Here is a 19,459-nt window from a genome sequence, read left to right as displayed (position 1 = left end):
CCAATTAATATCACTGTACAGCAAATTTTTATAACTGAAAATAGGTAAATAATAATGTCAAAGCTATAGCAATTATTATAATTGTATCACTTAGTCTCTGAGGCTGTAAGGAATATAGTCACCTAGGTTGCCTAAGATGAGAGTTCTTAGAAAGAATATACCTATAAGTAAATTAATATGGAAAATTGCCTCTATTGCCAAACAGGCCCAGGGAGAACTATGATACTATTTATTATTATTTATCATATACCTAAAATACCAGTAACTCAACAACAATGCTAGTAATCAAATGCTTGTCATCTTCTCAGAAATTGGATGTCCACTGTAATCCTAGTCCTGGAGTAACTATTATTGACACTTTGAGTTTTTATGTTTTGGTGGATTTCTCCCATCTTGGACTCTTGTTGTTGTTTTTTTTTTTTTTTTTTTTTTTTTCTGTCTATCTATCTCATATGCCTCAAGAGTGTGCCACAATGGGTTAGTGGGTCACTATAAAATAGAACACATTATTTGGCAAAGTTGTCATGGTAGGTACCTCATAGGCCCCAATCTCTCTTGTGTTTAAGCTATTAAAGGTTTCAAACTAGCCACTTTAGAGACAACATGGCCAAGAGATGAGTTTGTTCACTATGTATTGTTTTATACATTTGAGAAATGTTGAAACACTGGAATATTTTAATAAAATTGGTCTGTCTTTTGCCCAAAAAGTCAGGGTAGCAATACTGAGCCCACAATGTAAAATGGGGTCAGTCATCATCAGGTGACTTAATATTTTCCCTGGTAGTCAAAGCATGCTCTCTCCAGTCAAGCAGTCCCTACCACTCATGCCAAGTGTGCTCAAGAGCTGGATCTGCTTCATTCCATTACTGCCTGGTTCTAAAGGCACTTGAGTTAGAGACCACAAATTATCTAACTGGCTGTGACCATCATTTACATAGTCACATGACAAGAAGAATAAGAACTCTGTGGAAATAACTTTTTCTAAATTTTCCAGAAGAGACCTCATCAGTGAATCAGGAACTTAAGAGTTCCAGAATCTATCTGACAATATCTTGAAAACTTTCTGGAAGAGAATAATTCTCTCAGTGATAGGTTCAGATCTAGAGAGACTACACCAACCTCACCACTTGCCACTACATGGTTCTCATTCATTATTGCTCATATTTAAATTCTAATATTAATTACTATTCTTGCTTTTCCTAGGATTTTGGCACAATTAAGGGGATCAAATACTAAGTATCCGATAATTCTTACATGGTTTGTTAAAATCTGAAAGAGTAAATTGTGTTTCTTGCCCACTTTTCTCTCAAGTCTACTTTTTCAATGTTTTTCAATTTTCTTGTGGCCAGTTTTCTCCTCCCACCCTCTCCCCTTTGTATGATGTTAGCTCCTTCCTGGTCCAAGTCCTTTGCATTTGCTGGTGGTGGTGACCGTGTGTTATAAAAGTCAAATATGTTGAATATAATTAATCAAAACTCAGCCAGGTTAAGCCTAAAATCGGGAAAATATTGTCACTATCTTAATCTAGAGTAAAATGCAGTCATAGCTGACATTTATATTTAAACATAACCCAATAATTGGAGGTACAGATTTCACTCAGGTCACAACACTACAAGATCCCAAATCATCAAAAATTATTTAACCCAATTTTGTGGATTAAATTTTTTTAAAAGAAAGGAAAATGCATTTGAGAAATATTTCTGTAGCATTAAAATAAGTTAATTCATAGCATAACCCTTAATTAGTCAAAAACTTTAATTAGATAGCCCATTTCATAAGGCATCCTTTTAAAAGTTATGTTAGTCTTAGCTCTAAGGCTGCTGGTTCTATGATTTTGGGAATGAGGGTGCTATGAAGCCTGGGAGAAAGATCACATCTACAGCATTTTTGTACAGGTGGAATCTAATGAAATGAACCCCAAAAGGCATTTTTAATGATCTCTTTCATATTCATTCCAGAGGGCACCTTGTTAAGAATGAGTGACAACATGCTCCTAACTTCACCTTACTGTTAATATTTTGGATTTTTAAGAGGATCAAATCCTCTAACCTCAATGTCCCAGTCCTCTTGAGATGCTATCTTTTTGAGTCACTCTTATTGCTTGGTCCCTTTAAGTAAGATGTAACATCTCTTACACCGTCCCACAGCCATCTCATCCCCACAAACATATCTACCTAAGCTGTGCCCTAAAAGTAATATATCATCACCTCTGAGTCCTTTATTTTCATCACATTTTCCAACAGTAAGTGGAATTTTCATATCACAAGGATACGAGGAATTGAAAGGTGGAGTTTGATCCTGCATAATCAAAATCAACTATAAAATAAATTAAGGCTAGTTCATTGAACCTCTGAACTCTAATTCCTATCCTTCCTTAAAAATCATCCCTCCAGTAGGTGATAACTCATGACCAAGTTAAGTCTGTGAATTCAATGTGTGGTCTAAGTCACTGGCTAGCTTTTCTAAGTCACCTTTCTTTCATCATGCATTGAGGAAAGGAGGTTCATTTTATTAATAAAGTAAGAACTTAGAAGCAGAATAAGTTATTTTTCAAACCTTGATTCTGCTAATTAACTATTGGCAAGAGACCTTGGTGGAAAGATCTTAACCTCTCTGTTTCCTATCTGCTAATGGAGATAACAATTACACATAGGTTTGCAAGAATTAAACTGTTATTCATGCTAGTTTATCAGGGAGGTCAATAAAATTAAGTCTGCTACTGAACAGCCTTTAGCAGAGTGCTAAGAACAGAGAAGAGGGCTCAGTTGTTTTTGCTGATATGTTCCACTCGTTGATTACTTTCTGCTTGATAACACTTAAATGCATTTACACAGCATCAGCCATCTTTTTCAGTAGAGTGCTTCCTTGTGATCTGAGCTACCAGTGAGAAAAGTCAATTTTGTCAACATGTTTTAGAGATAAGGCAACTAAATCTAAGAAACTTGAAGATATTGTACCAGGAAAGGAGATGTGAATTTTTTTCTATAAAGTAGATTAAGAATTTTTCTGAAAGGGAGACTATTAGAGAAGAAGAATAGGTCCAGGGGTAGGGGAAAAGGAAAAATAAGGAAGGGTAATATGGGAGTAGATATGATCAAAGCATGTTATATGCATATATGAAAATGCCACAAGAAACCCATAATTCTGTATAATTAATATGAACTAACAGAAATAAAAAAATATTTCTGAATATTCCAATATCCTAAATCAAGTTTTCAGAGATAATAGATCTGAGTGGACATTTCCATATGTAGGAAAACTAGTACATACTGTCCCATGGATCACCAGGCAAATGCTGAACACCCCTTCACATTGACATAAAGGAAAATACCAATTCAGGACATGAAGGCTTTCCCTGTACTCAAGCTCCTGCTTCTACAGTCTGGGCTTCACAGGTTAAAGGATTTCTCTTGGGATGCTGATTTGTGCTTTTAAAGAATGAACTTATACTTGGAAATCTTGCTGCAAGATTATATGATGATGTCATTATTTATGTAGTCCCAGCTGAGCCTATAAAATCCAAAAGCTTTACAATCTATATTTACAGTGATAGATTTAGATAGCATTTCCCCCACATCATTTACACACACACACACACACATACACACACACACACACACTTCTTTAAGTCTCAGACTGCTTTTTGATGTAACTGTGTTTTCTCTATTTTGACATTCTTGGAGCAGCCCTAGTGAAGCTTAAGATTAAAATCACAAGTCTGCAGCTCAGACAGGGAATAAAGTACAAACCCTGAAGGTGATCTCATGTGCTCAGAATTATACTTCAAAGATCAACTTCACTTTAAATGTAGCATTTAGACAAGGAGCTTTCTTTACCCAATCTTAATTAAAACAACGAAAGACATTTTCATCTTTATTATTAACAATGCTAATTAAACCAATACACTTTTATGTTGTTTTCTCTTTTTAATTTGGGCTGTGACTATTTGTAAAAATGAATATCTAATGATAATGGCTTATGATCATAGTCTGTTAACTTTAGAATAAAGGAAACCAGGAACAACATAGTACACATTTTAGTTGTATAATCTGTAGAACAAGATGAGTTTATCAACTCTTGAAAAAGTGAAAAATAATTTCTGCATTTATTATTTTTAGATTGCAATAGGGTAAGGTCAGGGGCAATAGCAAGTAGTTTAGGGGGGCTTCCTTTAGCTCTCCATAAGCAACATCAGCCTCCCAGCATAACTACCAAAAATAAAATGCAATGTAATTGAGACTCTGTATATATATATATATATATATATATATATATATATATATATATATATACACACTATGCAAAAGCAGCTTCAAAACAAGTCCCCAAGTTGCTCCTTCTAATAGACTGCTAACTGAAGCTTTTCCCCTGATAGTCTAGAACCATTTGCTTACCTAGGGGCCTATAACTTCACAAAAAAAGTCACTCTGCCTTTTAAGATTAAGTGTCATAGTTTGGATGTAACATGGAGCGAAGGAGCCTACACACACAGAAAAGGAACATAAACAATCCATTTTTGCACAAGATACTTATTTGCACAAAAGGACTAGATAGTGTCCTGCACTGTGTGATCTTGGTTAAGCTATGTAATTGTCTCGCCTCAATGCTCCCACCTGGAGACTTAGGGACTTAAAAGGGCTGGTCTCAGAAGCCTTTTGCATACTCAGAGCCTAGGATTCCTGGTTTCATCAAATATCTGAATCTGGATTGTTTATCCACACCTACCTCTGATGCTGTGCCTGGGTTCCTTTTTGCCATCTTTAACCATTTTCCTAGAGAAAGTGAGAAACCCTGACAGAACAAGACAAGTACGGAGAAAGAAGCTTAGATACTCCTGAGTGGGGAAGAAGTCCCCTGTTCATTGGGTGTCCCCCACCTTTTCCTTCCATTGCCATGTCAAAAAGCAGTCTAGAGTGGAGACAGAGTCTGCAGAGTCGCAGAGCCGGGAGCTGATGAGTAATAGGGAGAATCCCACTTAGGTTTATCTCAAGCTTCAGTTTCTTCCTTTACTCATGCTCACAGTAGAAATAAAGGGTAATGTTTCTCATGGGAAGTCCTTGGCTCTATTTTGTTTGTTTCCCCTCACAAAAGGGTTCTCGGGAGAAGAGGAAGGGGCACAAAGCAAAGAGGGCAAACAAAGGACTTGGGACCCGATACAAAAGGACTCCCACTTGTGCACAGAAATGCCACTTCTTGACTAGCTGCAGCTCAGCTTCCCCTGCAGGTGCTGCAGTGGGGTAGCGTCTGGAAGCACCCAGGCCCGGGCTGCTGCGGCCGCGGTCCGCATTGGACGCTAGGTAGAAGCTCCTCAGTGACTTGGCCCACGGGAAAGCAAGCCTCTAGGTCAGCATCCTGCCAGCTCCTATAAGTAGATCTAATTATGACCGCTTACTTCAAAAAGAGGATTTAACCCAAAGCAGATTTAGCAGGGCAGTTTCCAAAGGGCAGCAGGAACCCCAGGCGTGACCTTTGTGAAAATCCTAAAAGCTTCGCTGCCCGGGAACTTGGCGAGCCAGTGACCATAAACGCCTCAGAGAATTTCAGAGACGCCAACCTGTTATCAGGGTCCTAGTGGGGGCGTTTAATTTAGAACAAAGTGTCAGAGTGTACCCGTGGCGTGTGTGCTGGAGCTGAGTTGGTATTGAGCTGAGGAAAAAAAAAATTGACACCCTAGTAAAAAGCACTAAATTAAACTTTAATGTGTTTAGGAAGCTAAATAAGAGACAAAAATCTTTTAGTGACTATTTGCCTAAAACGTGAAAGTTTGGGAACATATTCCAGTGGTGCTGATTAAAGTTTCAAAAGCTTGTTAAAGTCATTTTTAAAGAAAAGTTTACTTGGACTTGTGCTACTTTCAACATAGCACTTTGGTCGGAAGTGATTTTGTTGTTCTGATGAAATTAAACAACTCCAAAAAAGGTAAAGGAATTTTTCATCTAAAGTTAACCAACATTAAGTTAGTAAATAAATATTTCTGAATAGATTCATCACATAACAAATATGAAAAGAAATACGGTGAACTATAAGACTATTTTGTGTCATTATTTCGGTTGCTCTTACAGAGTGCACACACACAAAGGAAAACAAAACAGAAAGAAAAAGAAACAGCTCGAATAAATATTCACTCCATCCACACACTTCCATTAAACCAACTCTGTGAGTGAACTGGTGCCACCTCAGATTTTATCTTAGGTGGGAAACTATGGAAAAGACAAGATGTAGTTCTAAATCAGATAGTTTACAAAGTGATCAAAAATGATTCACACAGATACTCTTTAGCAGTATTTGATTTCAAATGTTTAAAAAAGTCAATATCATACAAGTTCCTACTTAAATTTTTTTTTTAGTTGTAGATAGACACAACACTTTATTTTAAATTTTTTATGTGGTACTGAGGATGAAACCCAGTGCCTCATGCATCCTAGGTAAGCACTCTACCACTGAGCCACAACCCCAGCCCAAGTTCCTACCTTTTTTACTTGACCACATTCCAACACAGGTTATATAACCAGATGATTATTGTGTATTTAATTAATATTGTCTTTAGAACCTTGTTTGTCATACATAGCCTGGGGTTGGAAACTTCCCAGACATTGAGGTGGTAGGTTTATTCTCACTGGCTACACAAATATGTCAAATCAGATCATCAATTTGTTCAAACACATAACTACTAAACCTTAGCTTATAAGAGTTTAAGGGAAGCACAAAAAATCTTAAATTAGGGATATAAAATGTAACACATCAGCCATTGTTCTCTTTTACATTTCACCTTCCCCAAGGGATGTGCCCAATACAACAATAAGTAAATATTACCAATAATTAAAAAAAAATTTTAAACACAACATGTTTTGCTTTATTCTGTATTTACTCTTACTGTGGTAGTTTTTTCTGGTATGTAAAATATTCTGCAAAAATCAAATCTTTTCCTTATACCCAAATAAATAATAAAGCTGGAATAGAAAAATCTATTCCCTAGTGGCTCTGAATTTGCAAGCCCTCAACACAGATGCAAGCAGGCTTGTTGCTGATTTCAAAGATGGTTAACGTCTGAGACATAACCATTCATCTGAGGGAAGGAAGAAAGGACTTGATTGCAAAGGTTTTTCAATTTGGAATCTCTGCTTCATGTGTGTCAATTTTTGGTTTGAGAAAACTAAATGCTTACAAGAACAGTCATGGAGACTCAACACACTATTTTTTTGTTTTGTTTTTACATAAAGTTTTATAAAGTATGCAACCAATATAAGGTTAAGCAGTTGGTTCTAGTCATTATCCAAATATTATATTTTTCTACATTGGTAATAAGAATGAATAGGATTTAAGATGATTAGGTTAAAGCATTTTCTTTCCTGAAAAATGGTGTGGTTTTTTTTGTTGTTGTTGTTGGTGTTTGTTTGTTTTTTCTTTTTTTTTTTAAAGAGAGAGTGAGAGAGAGAGAGAGAGAGAGAGAGAGAGAGAGAATTTTTAATATTTATTTATTTTTTAGTTCTCGGCGGACACAACATCTTTGTTTGTATGTGGTGCTGAGGATCGAACCCGGGCCGCACGCATGCCAGGGAAGCGCGCTACCGCTTGAGCCACATCCCCAGCCCTGTTTGTTTTTTCAATAGAAGGCAATTTACAGGAAGGTTTTTCAAATAGAAATACTTCATTGATCAAACTCAAATATAAGCTCCCTGGGTTTCTTTCTGGTTTTCTGGTTTTAAAGGTTTTAGCACCCTTGTGGGAATGTGGCACCCTATTTTCATGCACCCCCAAACATATTCATGTAAACTGTCACACTCTTTATGGTAACAAACCATTCAGAAATTGGAATTTAGAACCTTGTTTGCTATGGCCATAGCTTGAGGTTGGACACCCAGAGACCTATCCATAGTGCCACCGCTTGGAAGGCTGACCTCTGATGGGAGGGATGGATAGGGCAGCAGGCCTCCAGATGTGACTGGCAGCATGTGTGCACATTACCTCTCCCGCTCCTGCTCCAGCAAGTTGGTGAAATCGTCGCTTTTGTTCATGTAGTCAGTGTGTTTGTGCTTCTCGTTCTCCAACTCGTACACAGTACGCCTGTGACACTTCTCTGCCAGCAGCAGTTGCTCTAGCATGCGCCGGTAGGTTTCTTTCTGCTTTTCCTCAAGTCTGTCCAGCTGAGTAGGCGAAGATGGGAAAGATATTTTATTTCACTTGCATATGACTCTAAATAATTGGCTTAAATTGGTCTAGTGATTTATTACCTGAAGGAGAAAACATCAAATGTGGTATTCTCTGCCATTTCCCCCATTCCTTCATTTTCTCTGTGTCAACTGACCATATCAACTAGCCATGATAATGCTGCATTTTAACTTCTGTCCTTCTGGCCCTTTTTCTGTAAATACATGTATGGTCCCTAAACTTGCAGGAGAACGAACTCTTCCATGGTTTTAATGAGATAGCCCAAATCCTGTACTTGGAAAAAAAAAAAAAAAAAGGTGGCTCACATCCCCTCCTGATCTCAAAAAAAAAAAAAAAAAAAAAGTAACATCTCAGCATGTACATGTGCCAAACTTCTCCTTTGGGAAGTAATTATCATTGTTGCAATCTTATTTTAAGGCTTGCAGCTATATGCATTTCTAGGAAAAGTATATTAAGGATCAAAGTCTTCTTATTTAAAGAGACACTAAATATAAGGAGGATTTTAGAACTTATAGAGAGTACGTATCTCTAAAACCATTTTTTTTCACAATTCAAAAACTTTATTTACTAAAAAGAAGAAATATAATTATTTGAATATATCATTTTCATTATGTGTCATTTAATTATTTAAGGTTTCACATTACAGAGAATATTAATAATGATTTTTCTCATCATATTAATAATGATTTTTGTGATCATCATTTTAAGATTAGCTCAAAATAAAAGCAGTCTTAAATATTATCAATTTTTTCCCTTTTTCTCTGAACAGAGTGTAAGGTCTTTAAAGAATCATACCTTGATCATCTTTTTAGTCTCTGGAGCTTAGCACAGGGTCTAGAACAAATTAGCTGTTCAGTAAATGTTTGTTAAATCTTACAATATTGATAGTTTCCTGTTGTACTCTCTATCTGCCCCCTCTGTTTTTGTTCGGTACTGGGATTAAACCCAGGGGCTCTTTACCACTGAGTTAAATCCCCAGTCTTTTTTTTTTTTTTATAATTTTTTATTTAGAAACAAAGCCTTGCTAAGTTGGCCTCAAACTTGTGATCTTCCTGCCTCAGCCTCCTGAGTCTGGAATTACAGGGATGTGCACCGTGCCAAGCTTGCTCTCTCTTAAACTCTATATAGATCAGGATTTCTCAAGTTTGGCACTGCTGAGGCTAGGTCATTTATTGTGAGGTTTTGCACTGGAGGATGTTTAATAGTATCCCCACCATGTGATGCCCTGTGTATTAGAGGATGTTTAGCAGCACACCTTTGACCTATATCTCCAGCTGTGATGATCAAACTATACTGACATTGTCAACTGTCTCCTGGAAGTAGAAATCTACCAGCTTACTACATCCCAGTTAAAACAAGTGATCTGGTTAAAATCCATTCTCAGTCTCAAAATTGACTTCCTAAAACCTACTATCTCACAGGTTATCAACACCAGAGCCTTCCTTCTTAGTTTTCTGTGTTTTCCCTTCAGTTATAAGAAGGATTTGTGATTCTTTCTGCAGTTGCATGATATATTCATTGTGAATGAATCATTTCTGGAACCCCAAATAAAAAAGAGCTGCCCCCCATCATCCTCAGTAACTTCTTTCCAGATCTCCACAAATTTGTTTAGGAGCAAGTGACCCAATGGAACTAGTAGAGAAGTCATGTTAACTGGTAGCTGATAAATATAAAATCAATAGAATTTGACAAATTACACTTTTACATTTTCTGACTAATTTTTGTAGCCTTAGAGGGACAGTCTATACCATTAGAATAGTTCTTGTTTATGAACTATTCAAAGAACTTTTTCAACTTCCTACATGTTCCTTCTCACCAAATTTTATAGAATTTGTCAAGCACTGCTGAATTATCATTATCATCAGAAATGGGGAAGGAGGACTGGAATGTGGCTCAGTGGTAGAGTGCTTGCCCTGCATGTACAAGGCCCCAGGCATGATCCTCATTATCACACACAGAATGTGGGGGGAATTACTTATTCTTCTTTTTGATCCTTTTATTATAAAATAGGATTCCCCATCTTTGAATTTGAAAAGCAGCTTCTGCCTATTTTTTTTATACTCTCTGCCATACTTCCCAAGGAAGGAGGAGTGACTTGTTGAAGGTTATATTTGGAATAGGAAATTGGGTGTGTACAGCTCAGTCTTGCATTTATTTTTCATTCTGTCTGCCATAGGATGATATGACATGTTCTAAAGGCCCCAACTTTTCTCTAGGATCTCTCAATCCATTCAAGGAAATGTGGAGAGGAAAATGGTGGCATTGTTAATTAGACGGTTGAAAGAGAAATCCAAAGAGGCAGTGGTTGCATGGACATCTAGAAAAAAAACAGCATATGAAAATATCAAGTGTTCAGGGGCAGCCTTACTTAGCTTCAACATATTCTGTCCACTGGGCCTTTGAGACTGGCTGTTCACAGTAGCCTTAGTCTATAGCTAGACCACTGGAGTAGGTTGCTGGGATCTCAGTGGATAATGCTCACCTCACCCACATTAGCACAATTTGACCCCACCATGATTACAGCACCAGGAAAACAGTCTTTTTGTCTCCTAATGCATAATTGCTGGGGAATTGGGTTGCATAGTGTGCTTTTGAGGCAGAACGGTGGACCCAGACTTAGAATTCAGAGGCAGTAAATTCTTCTGCTATAAAGCATTAGTGTGAGGATCTAGCTTTTAATTTTAAATTCTGCATGTAAGAACTTAACATAGGTAGCAATACAGCATCTGTGACAGATGCTATTTCTTGTTATTTTGTCTGGAAACATATCAAGCTCCTAAGAGAGAACTGAGATGGCCTATTCTCTTGGCTGTATATGAAGACTAACTCCCATAACTATAGACCCTATAGATTCATGAATCATATGTACCATGTATATGGCTTTTGGTTTTGAGGATCCAAGCTGTAGCTCAGCTTAGAGGAATGGCTTTGATTAATGAGCAGTGAAAGTGGAATGGGCACCTATTACTTTGGAAATACAGCTTCCACTTGGACAGAAGTGGAAGGAAAATTGAATGAGATCATCATAGAGCCAAAGGCCAAAAATTTACTAAGGAAAGAGTGTACCTGGAAGTCTTTTCCAAATGAATCAGACTGGCAGATTAGTGCAAAGACTTGAGATTGAGAACAATTTCAGTATGTGTTAGATAAAAGGATCACAGTTCAGGAAATGTTTTTGACTCTGTTACCTGAAGAGGGCTAAATGGAGAAGTACTAAGGAATCCAGGAAGAGAGAAATCAACTTAAAAGGAAATACAAGGTCTTAAAGATCAAACCAGATTTATACAAAAGGGAAATGGATCTAAGTGCAAAGATAGAGCCATAAAAAAAATCTTGGAGCTGGAAACTTATAAACTTTTTAAAAGTTTGTGCATATGAAATTGGTACTATGATAATTGTGTATGTCCTAATGAACTCTTGGATTCCTTGGAAAAAAACAGAATATAGGGACTTAAGGATAAAATAATGCATCTTTGAAAATGCCAAGACCAAGTCATTTTACTGAAGAGGAAAGCAAAAACAATTAATTGAGTTTGAGTGGAACAAGAAATTAAATTAAAAGGAAAGAAACAAAAATCTTAATTTTTCTTGGAATTTTGCTCAAGAGAATTATGAATTTTAACATTCTGGACTTTGATTTATAAGGAAGTTCAGGGAGGTTTAATATTATCTATTTAATTTTTGCCCAGACATTTGGCAAGGGAAAGAGATCCACCAAATTGTGTTCACACTTAGCCTTCGGTGAATTCAACTGGGGCCTAATTTGGTATGGAAATTACAATGAGCAGTGATTTTTTTATTATTATTATTTTAAATTTTTTTTGGATTGAGATGCAACAAAGCTTCCAGGAACAAAAGCTAGACTACATGCTCATGGTCCCAGGAAACTAATGGAACAGTGATATATTGGAGTTCATGTTTGGAAGAAAGACTCATGTTTCTGGATAATAAGAACTTGATTGTTAATACTAAAGGATTAAGAGATCAAAAATCTGTACATAATGGGAAAAAAAAAACTTTTTCTTCTAGCATTCTATTTCTCTCACAATGGAGGACTTCATTTGTTAGTACTAGGAAGAGTAATTTCATCCTTCTCTCTTTCTACTTCCTCACTCACTTCTCCCCAAGAGAGAAATGACTCTCAGATTGCTGAAAGGAGAAAGGAACAAAGAAGTACACCCAGTTTAGCCAGTTCCAGGACAAATTACAAACTGGTTGTTTCTGCTCTGCTGCTCTGTCCAGAGGTAGGAATGCTGGTGTCCAGCCTACTTTCTTTTTTGAGGGGGAGGGGAGGTACTGGAGATTGAACTCAGGGCACTCAACCACTAAGCCACATCCCCAGTCCTGGTTTCTTTTTTTTTTTTTTTTTTTTGTATTCTATTTAGAGACAGGGTCTGACTGAATTGCTTAGCACATTGCTTTTTACTGAGGCTGACTTTGAACTTTCAATCCACCTGCCTCAGCCTCCAGAACCTCTGGGATTATAGGCATGGACCATTGTGCCTGGCAGGCCTACTCTCTGAAGGTAGATTAGAAACTCTTCTCTTTGTGTACTATCCATAGAACACAGTGGATAGGAGACAGTGATTCTGCACATGTCTGCTATGGAGACCTACCTCTTCCTTGCATGTACATCCAAAGCTCTTGGGAGAAAAAAATTAAGATGCTCAATTGAAACCATTTATTGAAGCTGAGTTATCCAATTCAAGTTACTATTATTATAAAATCAATGTATGTTTTTGACCTCTACTTGTCTTTTCCTCCCCAAATCCCTATTTAGAATCAGTTAAATGGTATGAGCAATTATCATTTTCAAATCCTAGCAAATACTAATGGCTGATGTTTTTTGAGTACCCAGTACTGTGTCAGATGCTGTGCTAAGAGCTTTACAGTATTGCTCTGTATAATCCTTACATCATCTCTATGAGGTGTGCACTGTGGTTTCTCCCACCTCACAGATAAAGGCTTAGGGCTGGGGATATAGCTCAATTGGTAGAGTGCTTGCCTCAAATGCACAAGGCCCTGGGTTCAATTCCCAGCACCACAAAAAAAAAGAAAAAGAAAAAAAGACTCTGAAGCTTAAAGAGCACAATTGGCCAAGGTAAGGTCATATACAGCTAGTAAAGGTGCATCTCAATCATGGAATTGTATCCAACTTGTTGGCTGTACTCCATCACATAATCATCTCTTAACAACTTTAGGAAAAATTGAGAATAGAGCTTCAGTTTGCTCTTGTTGAATAAATTAGAAAATTATGAAGCATCAATCTGTTTTGAATACTAACTAAAGAATATGTTGTCTCTCAGATCTGTCAAACTGAGCTGCTCTGAAGACTGATAAAAGTCAAAAGTTAACTTTATAATAAGTTGCTTTAAACATTCTATTTTGTGGGTTTTTTTTTCATTCATCATGCTAGTTGCATAGCTATTAATTTTTCACATGAATTTTCAGGAATCAGTGTGACTAGATTTGTAAACTGCGACCCTAATTTGGCATCAAACTTATATTACAATGTGAAAGTATTTTTAAAATATTATCTCATGGGTAATTAGTAATGACAGTCCATAGTTCCGAACACAATCTTACACTAAAATGATTAAATATAGCCCTACAGAATTTATTTAATCTTAAAAAATTGTTCTAAGAATTTCATTGGGAATTTGCCTCAATCATTGAATTTTAGCTAATCACATAAGACCTTTTTAATTATGACAGTCTTTAAGATACCCAAAAACAATCTGGCTTTATAACCATAAATATTAATAATAAAATCAATTTAGTTTTAGATTACCAATTTGATGATAATCCTGACAACTCAATGTTAAAACTGACAAATATTTCAAATTTTTATACACATAATTTCTTAGAGAAGTAAAACAATAATATACTACAAGAGCATGTAACTATTATTCTCACATGGAAAATATACTTCAGGCTTTAAGCATATTTAAGTAAATGCTTCTGAAATTCTTATCATTGAAGCTCACTAACTACAACCTTGAATTAATTATACTTAACTCGATATTAGTATACCATAAATTTTCCCCTTGAAAGAAAATGTTCAAGTATGTAAATAGAAAAATGGGAAGATATGTCTCTGAGGTTTCCTTCTAGGGGACTTGGTATCATATTTTTACCTCTGAGATGGGTTTCTCATAGACATCTTCTCCTATGGACTTCTCCTGAGCAAGGATGGCATCTCGGTGTAGGATCCGAAGCACTTTCTCTGGTTCTGCAGATCCGTAGTGAGCCTCCAGAACCTCAGGCTTGGTTTTCTCAGTCTTCAACATATGGATCACATCTTCTCTGGCCTGTGGTAGAAAGTACAGTAAGGTCAGATGGTTGACAATGTAAATCATATAACAGGCTCAAAAAATCAACATGGAGCTTATTGAATACATACCCACCTCTTCAGGGTTATTGGAAAATTAAATGGGTATTCTATTCTTTTTTTTTTTTTCCCCACCAAGAGCAGATTGGCAAGCAGATACTCTGCTTCAGGTTGCTAGGAAGCAGGCAAGCAGAAAGAGGGTTTGTGCTAATATTAACTACATTAAAATTGCTTGATTTAAGTAGCAATGATTTGAGAGAAGGGGCAGGGTTGGGCTGGTTTTGGTATAGATGACTTGTTTCAGTGCAAATGAGGTCAAAGACAAGCTAAAATCTTCTAGGTTTCTATTTATGCTCTAAGTGCAGTATTCAAATCCGGTTTAAAGTAAAACCCTGCTCTCTTCATCCCATAACTCCATGTTAATTATAGCTAGCTATAACTTCATGTGAAATTAACAAACAGCCTTTATTAGTGATTTCTTTCTGTTCCTCATCAAGTAATTCCTTTTGCACAGAAGTACATGGTTGAGTATTCACTCCATGCTGGGCTGGGCTTTTTCTATCTAATGCATTCATGCTGAAAGTGAGATATTATTCTTTGAACATCCAGACTACCCACAGATGAATTGGGTTTGGTAGGGTCGTGGTTATTCTTTTGGTTTCTTAGCACAACTTTAAATGAAGCTTTCAAGAAAACCATGTAATTGTAGGTTTTATATGATATTATCTTTGGTCCCCATCCCATAATGCAAATGCGTCTGGATATATTTTGTACTGGTTAGCTGTGATGATATTGCTAGTCATGATGTAGCTGACATTTGCTGAATGTACTTCCATCTGGGCCTTGGCTCACTCGGAACTGTTTTTCCAGTAATGGTGATGGGTAAGTATCTGACTTCATTCCAACTTGTACTAAAGACCAAACTGAGAGTTTCAGTCTGTGACAATGGAATAGAGTTTTCCCTGTATTAATGCTAACTATGGATTTGAGTCTTTAAAAATGGATCATTATTATGGTTGTCTAAACAAGAGAGCTGACTAGTCAAGTATTTATGATAGGACCAACATAAAGTTGGTCTTTCTTGAAGTTCCTCACTTCTACTGCATTGTCTGTCTCCAAATTAATCTAATTCCAGATGAATTAGAGACATCACTGAGACATCAGTCAACCAGAATATGCAAGTTTTCAGTGTCTCGACCACATATATGTATGCTCATTTCAAGACTAAAAAAAGGAAAATATTACTTTTGAAGAACTTAGTGATTGGAAACATTAATGAGAATATTAAGATCAGAAAACAGGTTCCTGAAAAAACAATATGTCTCCATGCAGGGTGAAAGGATATTCATACAGTCACAATGTCAGGCTAACCTGTACAGTGTCTTTATGCAAATTGCTTTAGAAAAATGGTGCCTGCTTCAATGAAGGTATGGTTCTGAATCAGAGTGCAGCTTATGCAGCTCACCTAGTGAGAGAAGAGTAGGCTGAATTCCAGCTACTCATCTCCTCTGCCAGGTACCCTCATGCAAGGCATAATTCTCTATCTGCATGAGGTGGTCCTATTCTGAAGGAGCCTCCAGGTGCATAACTTGTTACTAGTCTTTAGGAGGGAAATGCTCCTACATTCATCTCACTGGTGAACACATATAGCATCTTCTAAAGTAATGGTTCTCAAAGCTGACCGCATGGGAATCACCTGGAACTTTAAAAAATCCCACAGCCCATGCCATCCCAGACCAATTACATCCCAATCTCTGGGAGAAGGGCTTGTGCATCAGTATATGTTAAAGCTCCCGGATGATTGCAGAGTACTGTGCTCACACTACTTTGGTTTGGATTTGGTTTGAGTGTGTCCCCTAGGGGTTTGTGGGCCAGAAGCTTGTTCCCCAATGTGGTGATATGAGAGATACTGGAACTTTTAGGTGGTGGGGCTTAGTGGAAGGTGAACATTAGGTCATTGGGAACACTCTCGGGTTAATATAATTCTCACAGGACCCTGAATATTCCTTGAGAGCAAGTTGTGCAAAAGAACAAGCCTGGACAGTGAATTCCTCTAGCTTTCTCTCTTAAGATGTGACTACTCTCTCCCTCTTACACATGCTTCTGCCATAATGCCATCTGCCATGCTGTGATGCACAACACAATAGGCCAAGTTATGGTGTTACACAATTGTGGATTTTCAGTCTCCAAAACTATGAACTGTATAAGCCTCTTTTCTTTATAAAGGACTGAGCCTCCAGTATTTTGTTAGCAACAGAAAATAAATGAATATACACACTAATCAATTAAGAGACAGAGCAACCAAACTGATTAATAATCCCTGGTACTATTCAATCTAAACTTTGCTAAGTTGGTGTGTGTGCTTTTTCTTTTTCTGTTTTTGGAAAGATATTATCACCTTACTTCTTTCAATCACCTCACACCTGAGGTCAGCCTTAAACTTTAGCCAGAGCGGAAAACTTCATCTGAAAAAAGAAACTGTGAATTTAGTGACTAATGCAATGAGAAGGAAGAAAAATTTAGAATCATATTTCAAAGTGACAAAATGGTGATGATAAGGTTGGCAAGGTGGAAGTCTCCATAACAAACTATTTTTTTTCCTATCTTTAAATCAAATGAAGTAAAGGCTGTCTTCTAAAGTTCACATTTTAACATGTGAAGTGTAAAGACTTACAGAGAAGACATTGAATTTACTGTTTTTTTTTTTTGGCAGGGGGAGTTAAAAATTTTAAAAATAATCTCAGCAATTTGGGAAGCTGAGGCAGGAGTATCATAAATTCAAAGCCAAACTCAGCAACAAGACTCTGACTCAAAATTTAAAAATAAAAAATAAATAAATAAAATTAAAATTGTTTAAACAGTAAAGGAGAATGTATTGTCATTTGTACACTAATTTGAGATATTGATTCAAAATAAAATGCAAATATTTCAAATGGTTTGCTTCCTGCTCTCTAAAATGTAGTAGACATGTAAGAAAAGGAAGAGCAAAATTCAAATTCTTCAGAAAAGAAATCATGATTGAAGGCATAGACTAAGTCATATAGTACTTGAATAATTAAACAAACTTTTGAAAGACTGAAAGAAAATGGATTAGAAGACAGACACTAAATATAGTGGGATAAAGGCTGCTTTTAGTCCCTTATCTTTTGCTTATATGTTTGTTCTCAACTTTCCACAATGAATATGTAATTAATTTTATAAAAAGAAACAAAGTTGCACTTTTATAAAGAAAGTCCTCATTATTTCTATTTCACACAATGGGGCAAGGGCAAATAATGTAGTAGAAAGTTCCTTTCACACTTGCCCAATGCTGAGAAAGCCACCTTCATTCTGGCTATATATAAGCCTACACACAGTGTCCCTGGGATTTAACACAAGGAAAACACAAACCAAATTTCAGAAAGATTGTACTATACCATCGTTTTGGCATTGCTTTGATTCCTTTTAGGATTATTTAAACACAGCAGTAAATCCAAGATAGAACAGCCACTAAAGTGGGTGGGGATGCTAACAACGAGGTGGTGTGAGGACTATAGTTGTCCCACTAACATTTATTCTGATTTACTCACATTCCAACTAGATCACTGAAGGAATCATTGAAGAGCTATTTACATATTGCCTTTCCACAAATGACATCCTGAAAAAGTGTTTGTCCCTAATTATGGATAAATGTCAGAAAGTGGCTTTCAAAATGCAAACTGTATTTAATAACCTTAAGAGCTTAGATTAAACCACTGAGTTAACACAAGTTTTCACAGCCTGAGCATAAAGAAAATTAATCAAATCATTTTTTCTGTATTTTTATTTTTATTTATTTATTTAGGTACTGGGGATTGAACCCAGGGCTCTTTACCTCTAAGCTTTTTATTTTGAGACAGGATCTTGCTAACCTGCTGAGGATGGCCTTGAACTTGCATCCTCCTTCCTTAGCTTCCTGAGTTGCTAGAATTACAGGTGTGAGCCACCATATCCAGCAAGTTAATTAAATGTTAAGACTATTAAGCAACTAAACACAAACAAAAACAGAAATAAAATTCACATGATGGTATAGTAGAAGTTTCCAGTCCTAACATTGCTTTGACCTAATCTATGAAAAAGGATCATAATAACTTTTTTACAAGATTGTTTTAGAATGGCATCAGATATAAATATATTAAATGCATAATAAGCACATGGCACACAGTATGTGCTAAGTCAATGGTAATGATTTATTATAGTTCTGTTAGGTCCCTATCATTAGATAACTTTTTGCACATGAGGAGAAAAGGAATTTTGTAAGATATATTTTTTCCCTAGTCAAATGTAACATTTTAAACTGGTAGAGTTTAACCATCTATACATTCCACAATTTGCTTTGAAGAACAGTTTTTCAAAAAGGAATTTTTTAATTCAAGCAACCTCTTCCCAAAAGTTATTTCATCTTCCTGACTCAGTTTGTTTGTCTCTAAAGTAGGGACACTAATCCTTCTATGTCATAGTTACTTTGTCAGGTTCTAACAAGAGGATGCAAATAAAGTGCATTTGAATCAGTAAATAGGTAGTGATTTCAGCTTAATAGTTTACTATTCAATTTAAAATGCATAAATATTATTGTTAGTTATCATCTTGACCAAATCTTTCTGATTCTCTTAGAAGATAACTTCTATTCTTCCTACCGGATGTGAAACACCTATTATTTCTCTTCCTAAAAATCCATTTATGTTTGAACCTTATTAATTGCTATAAGCCATATATATTTATATTTCACATTTCATCTTACTTTCATTATCCTAGAATCTAATTACCAAAGCAAAAGAGTCTAAGGTGATGTAATACTATGTATCATATATTTAAAACCACACTATTCACCTCTTATTTAGAGCTTTTTTTTTCTTTTTAAAATTTATTTTATAGTTGTAGTTGGACACAATACCTTTATTTCATTTATTTATTTTTATGTGGTGCTGAGAATTAAACCCA

The 19,459-nt window shown here is 36.2% G+C and overlaps 1 protein-coding gene across 3 annotated transcripts in view; it reads right to left on the bottom strand.

Moving 5' to 3' along the window:
* Positions 1-19,459, bottom strand: part of Filip1 (filamin A interacting protein 1) — a 163,381-nt gene that overhangs the window by 42,349 nt on the left and 101,573 nt on the right. For all 3 annotated transcript variants that reach the window (XM_077802078.1, XM_077802077.1, XM_077802079.1), the window contains 2 exons: positions 14,307-14,480; positions 7,966-8,144 (listed from right to left, as the gene is read on the bottom strand). In XM_077802078.1, coding sequence (XP_077658204.1) covers positions 7,966-8,144; positions 14,307-14,480 — 353 coding nt within the window. The remainder of the gene's footprint in view (positions 1-7,965; positions 8,145-14,306; positions 14,481-19,459) is intronic.

The sequence above is a fragment of the Urocitellus parryii genome, chromosome 8, assembly GCF_045843805.1.
Source record: "Urocitellus parryii isolate mUroPar1 chromosome 8, mUroPar1.hap1, whole genome shotgun sequence".
NCBI lineage: Eukaryota > Metazoa > Chordata > Mammalia > Rodentia > Sciuridae > Urocitellus > Urocitellus parryii.
The sequence above is the reverse complement of the archived record's forward strand: the minus strand, read 5'-3'. Positions and strand labels throughout refer to the sequence as shown.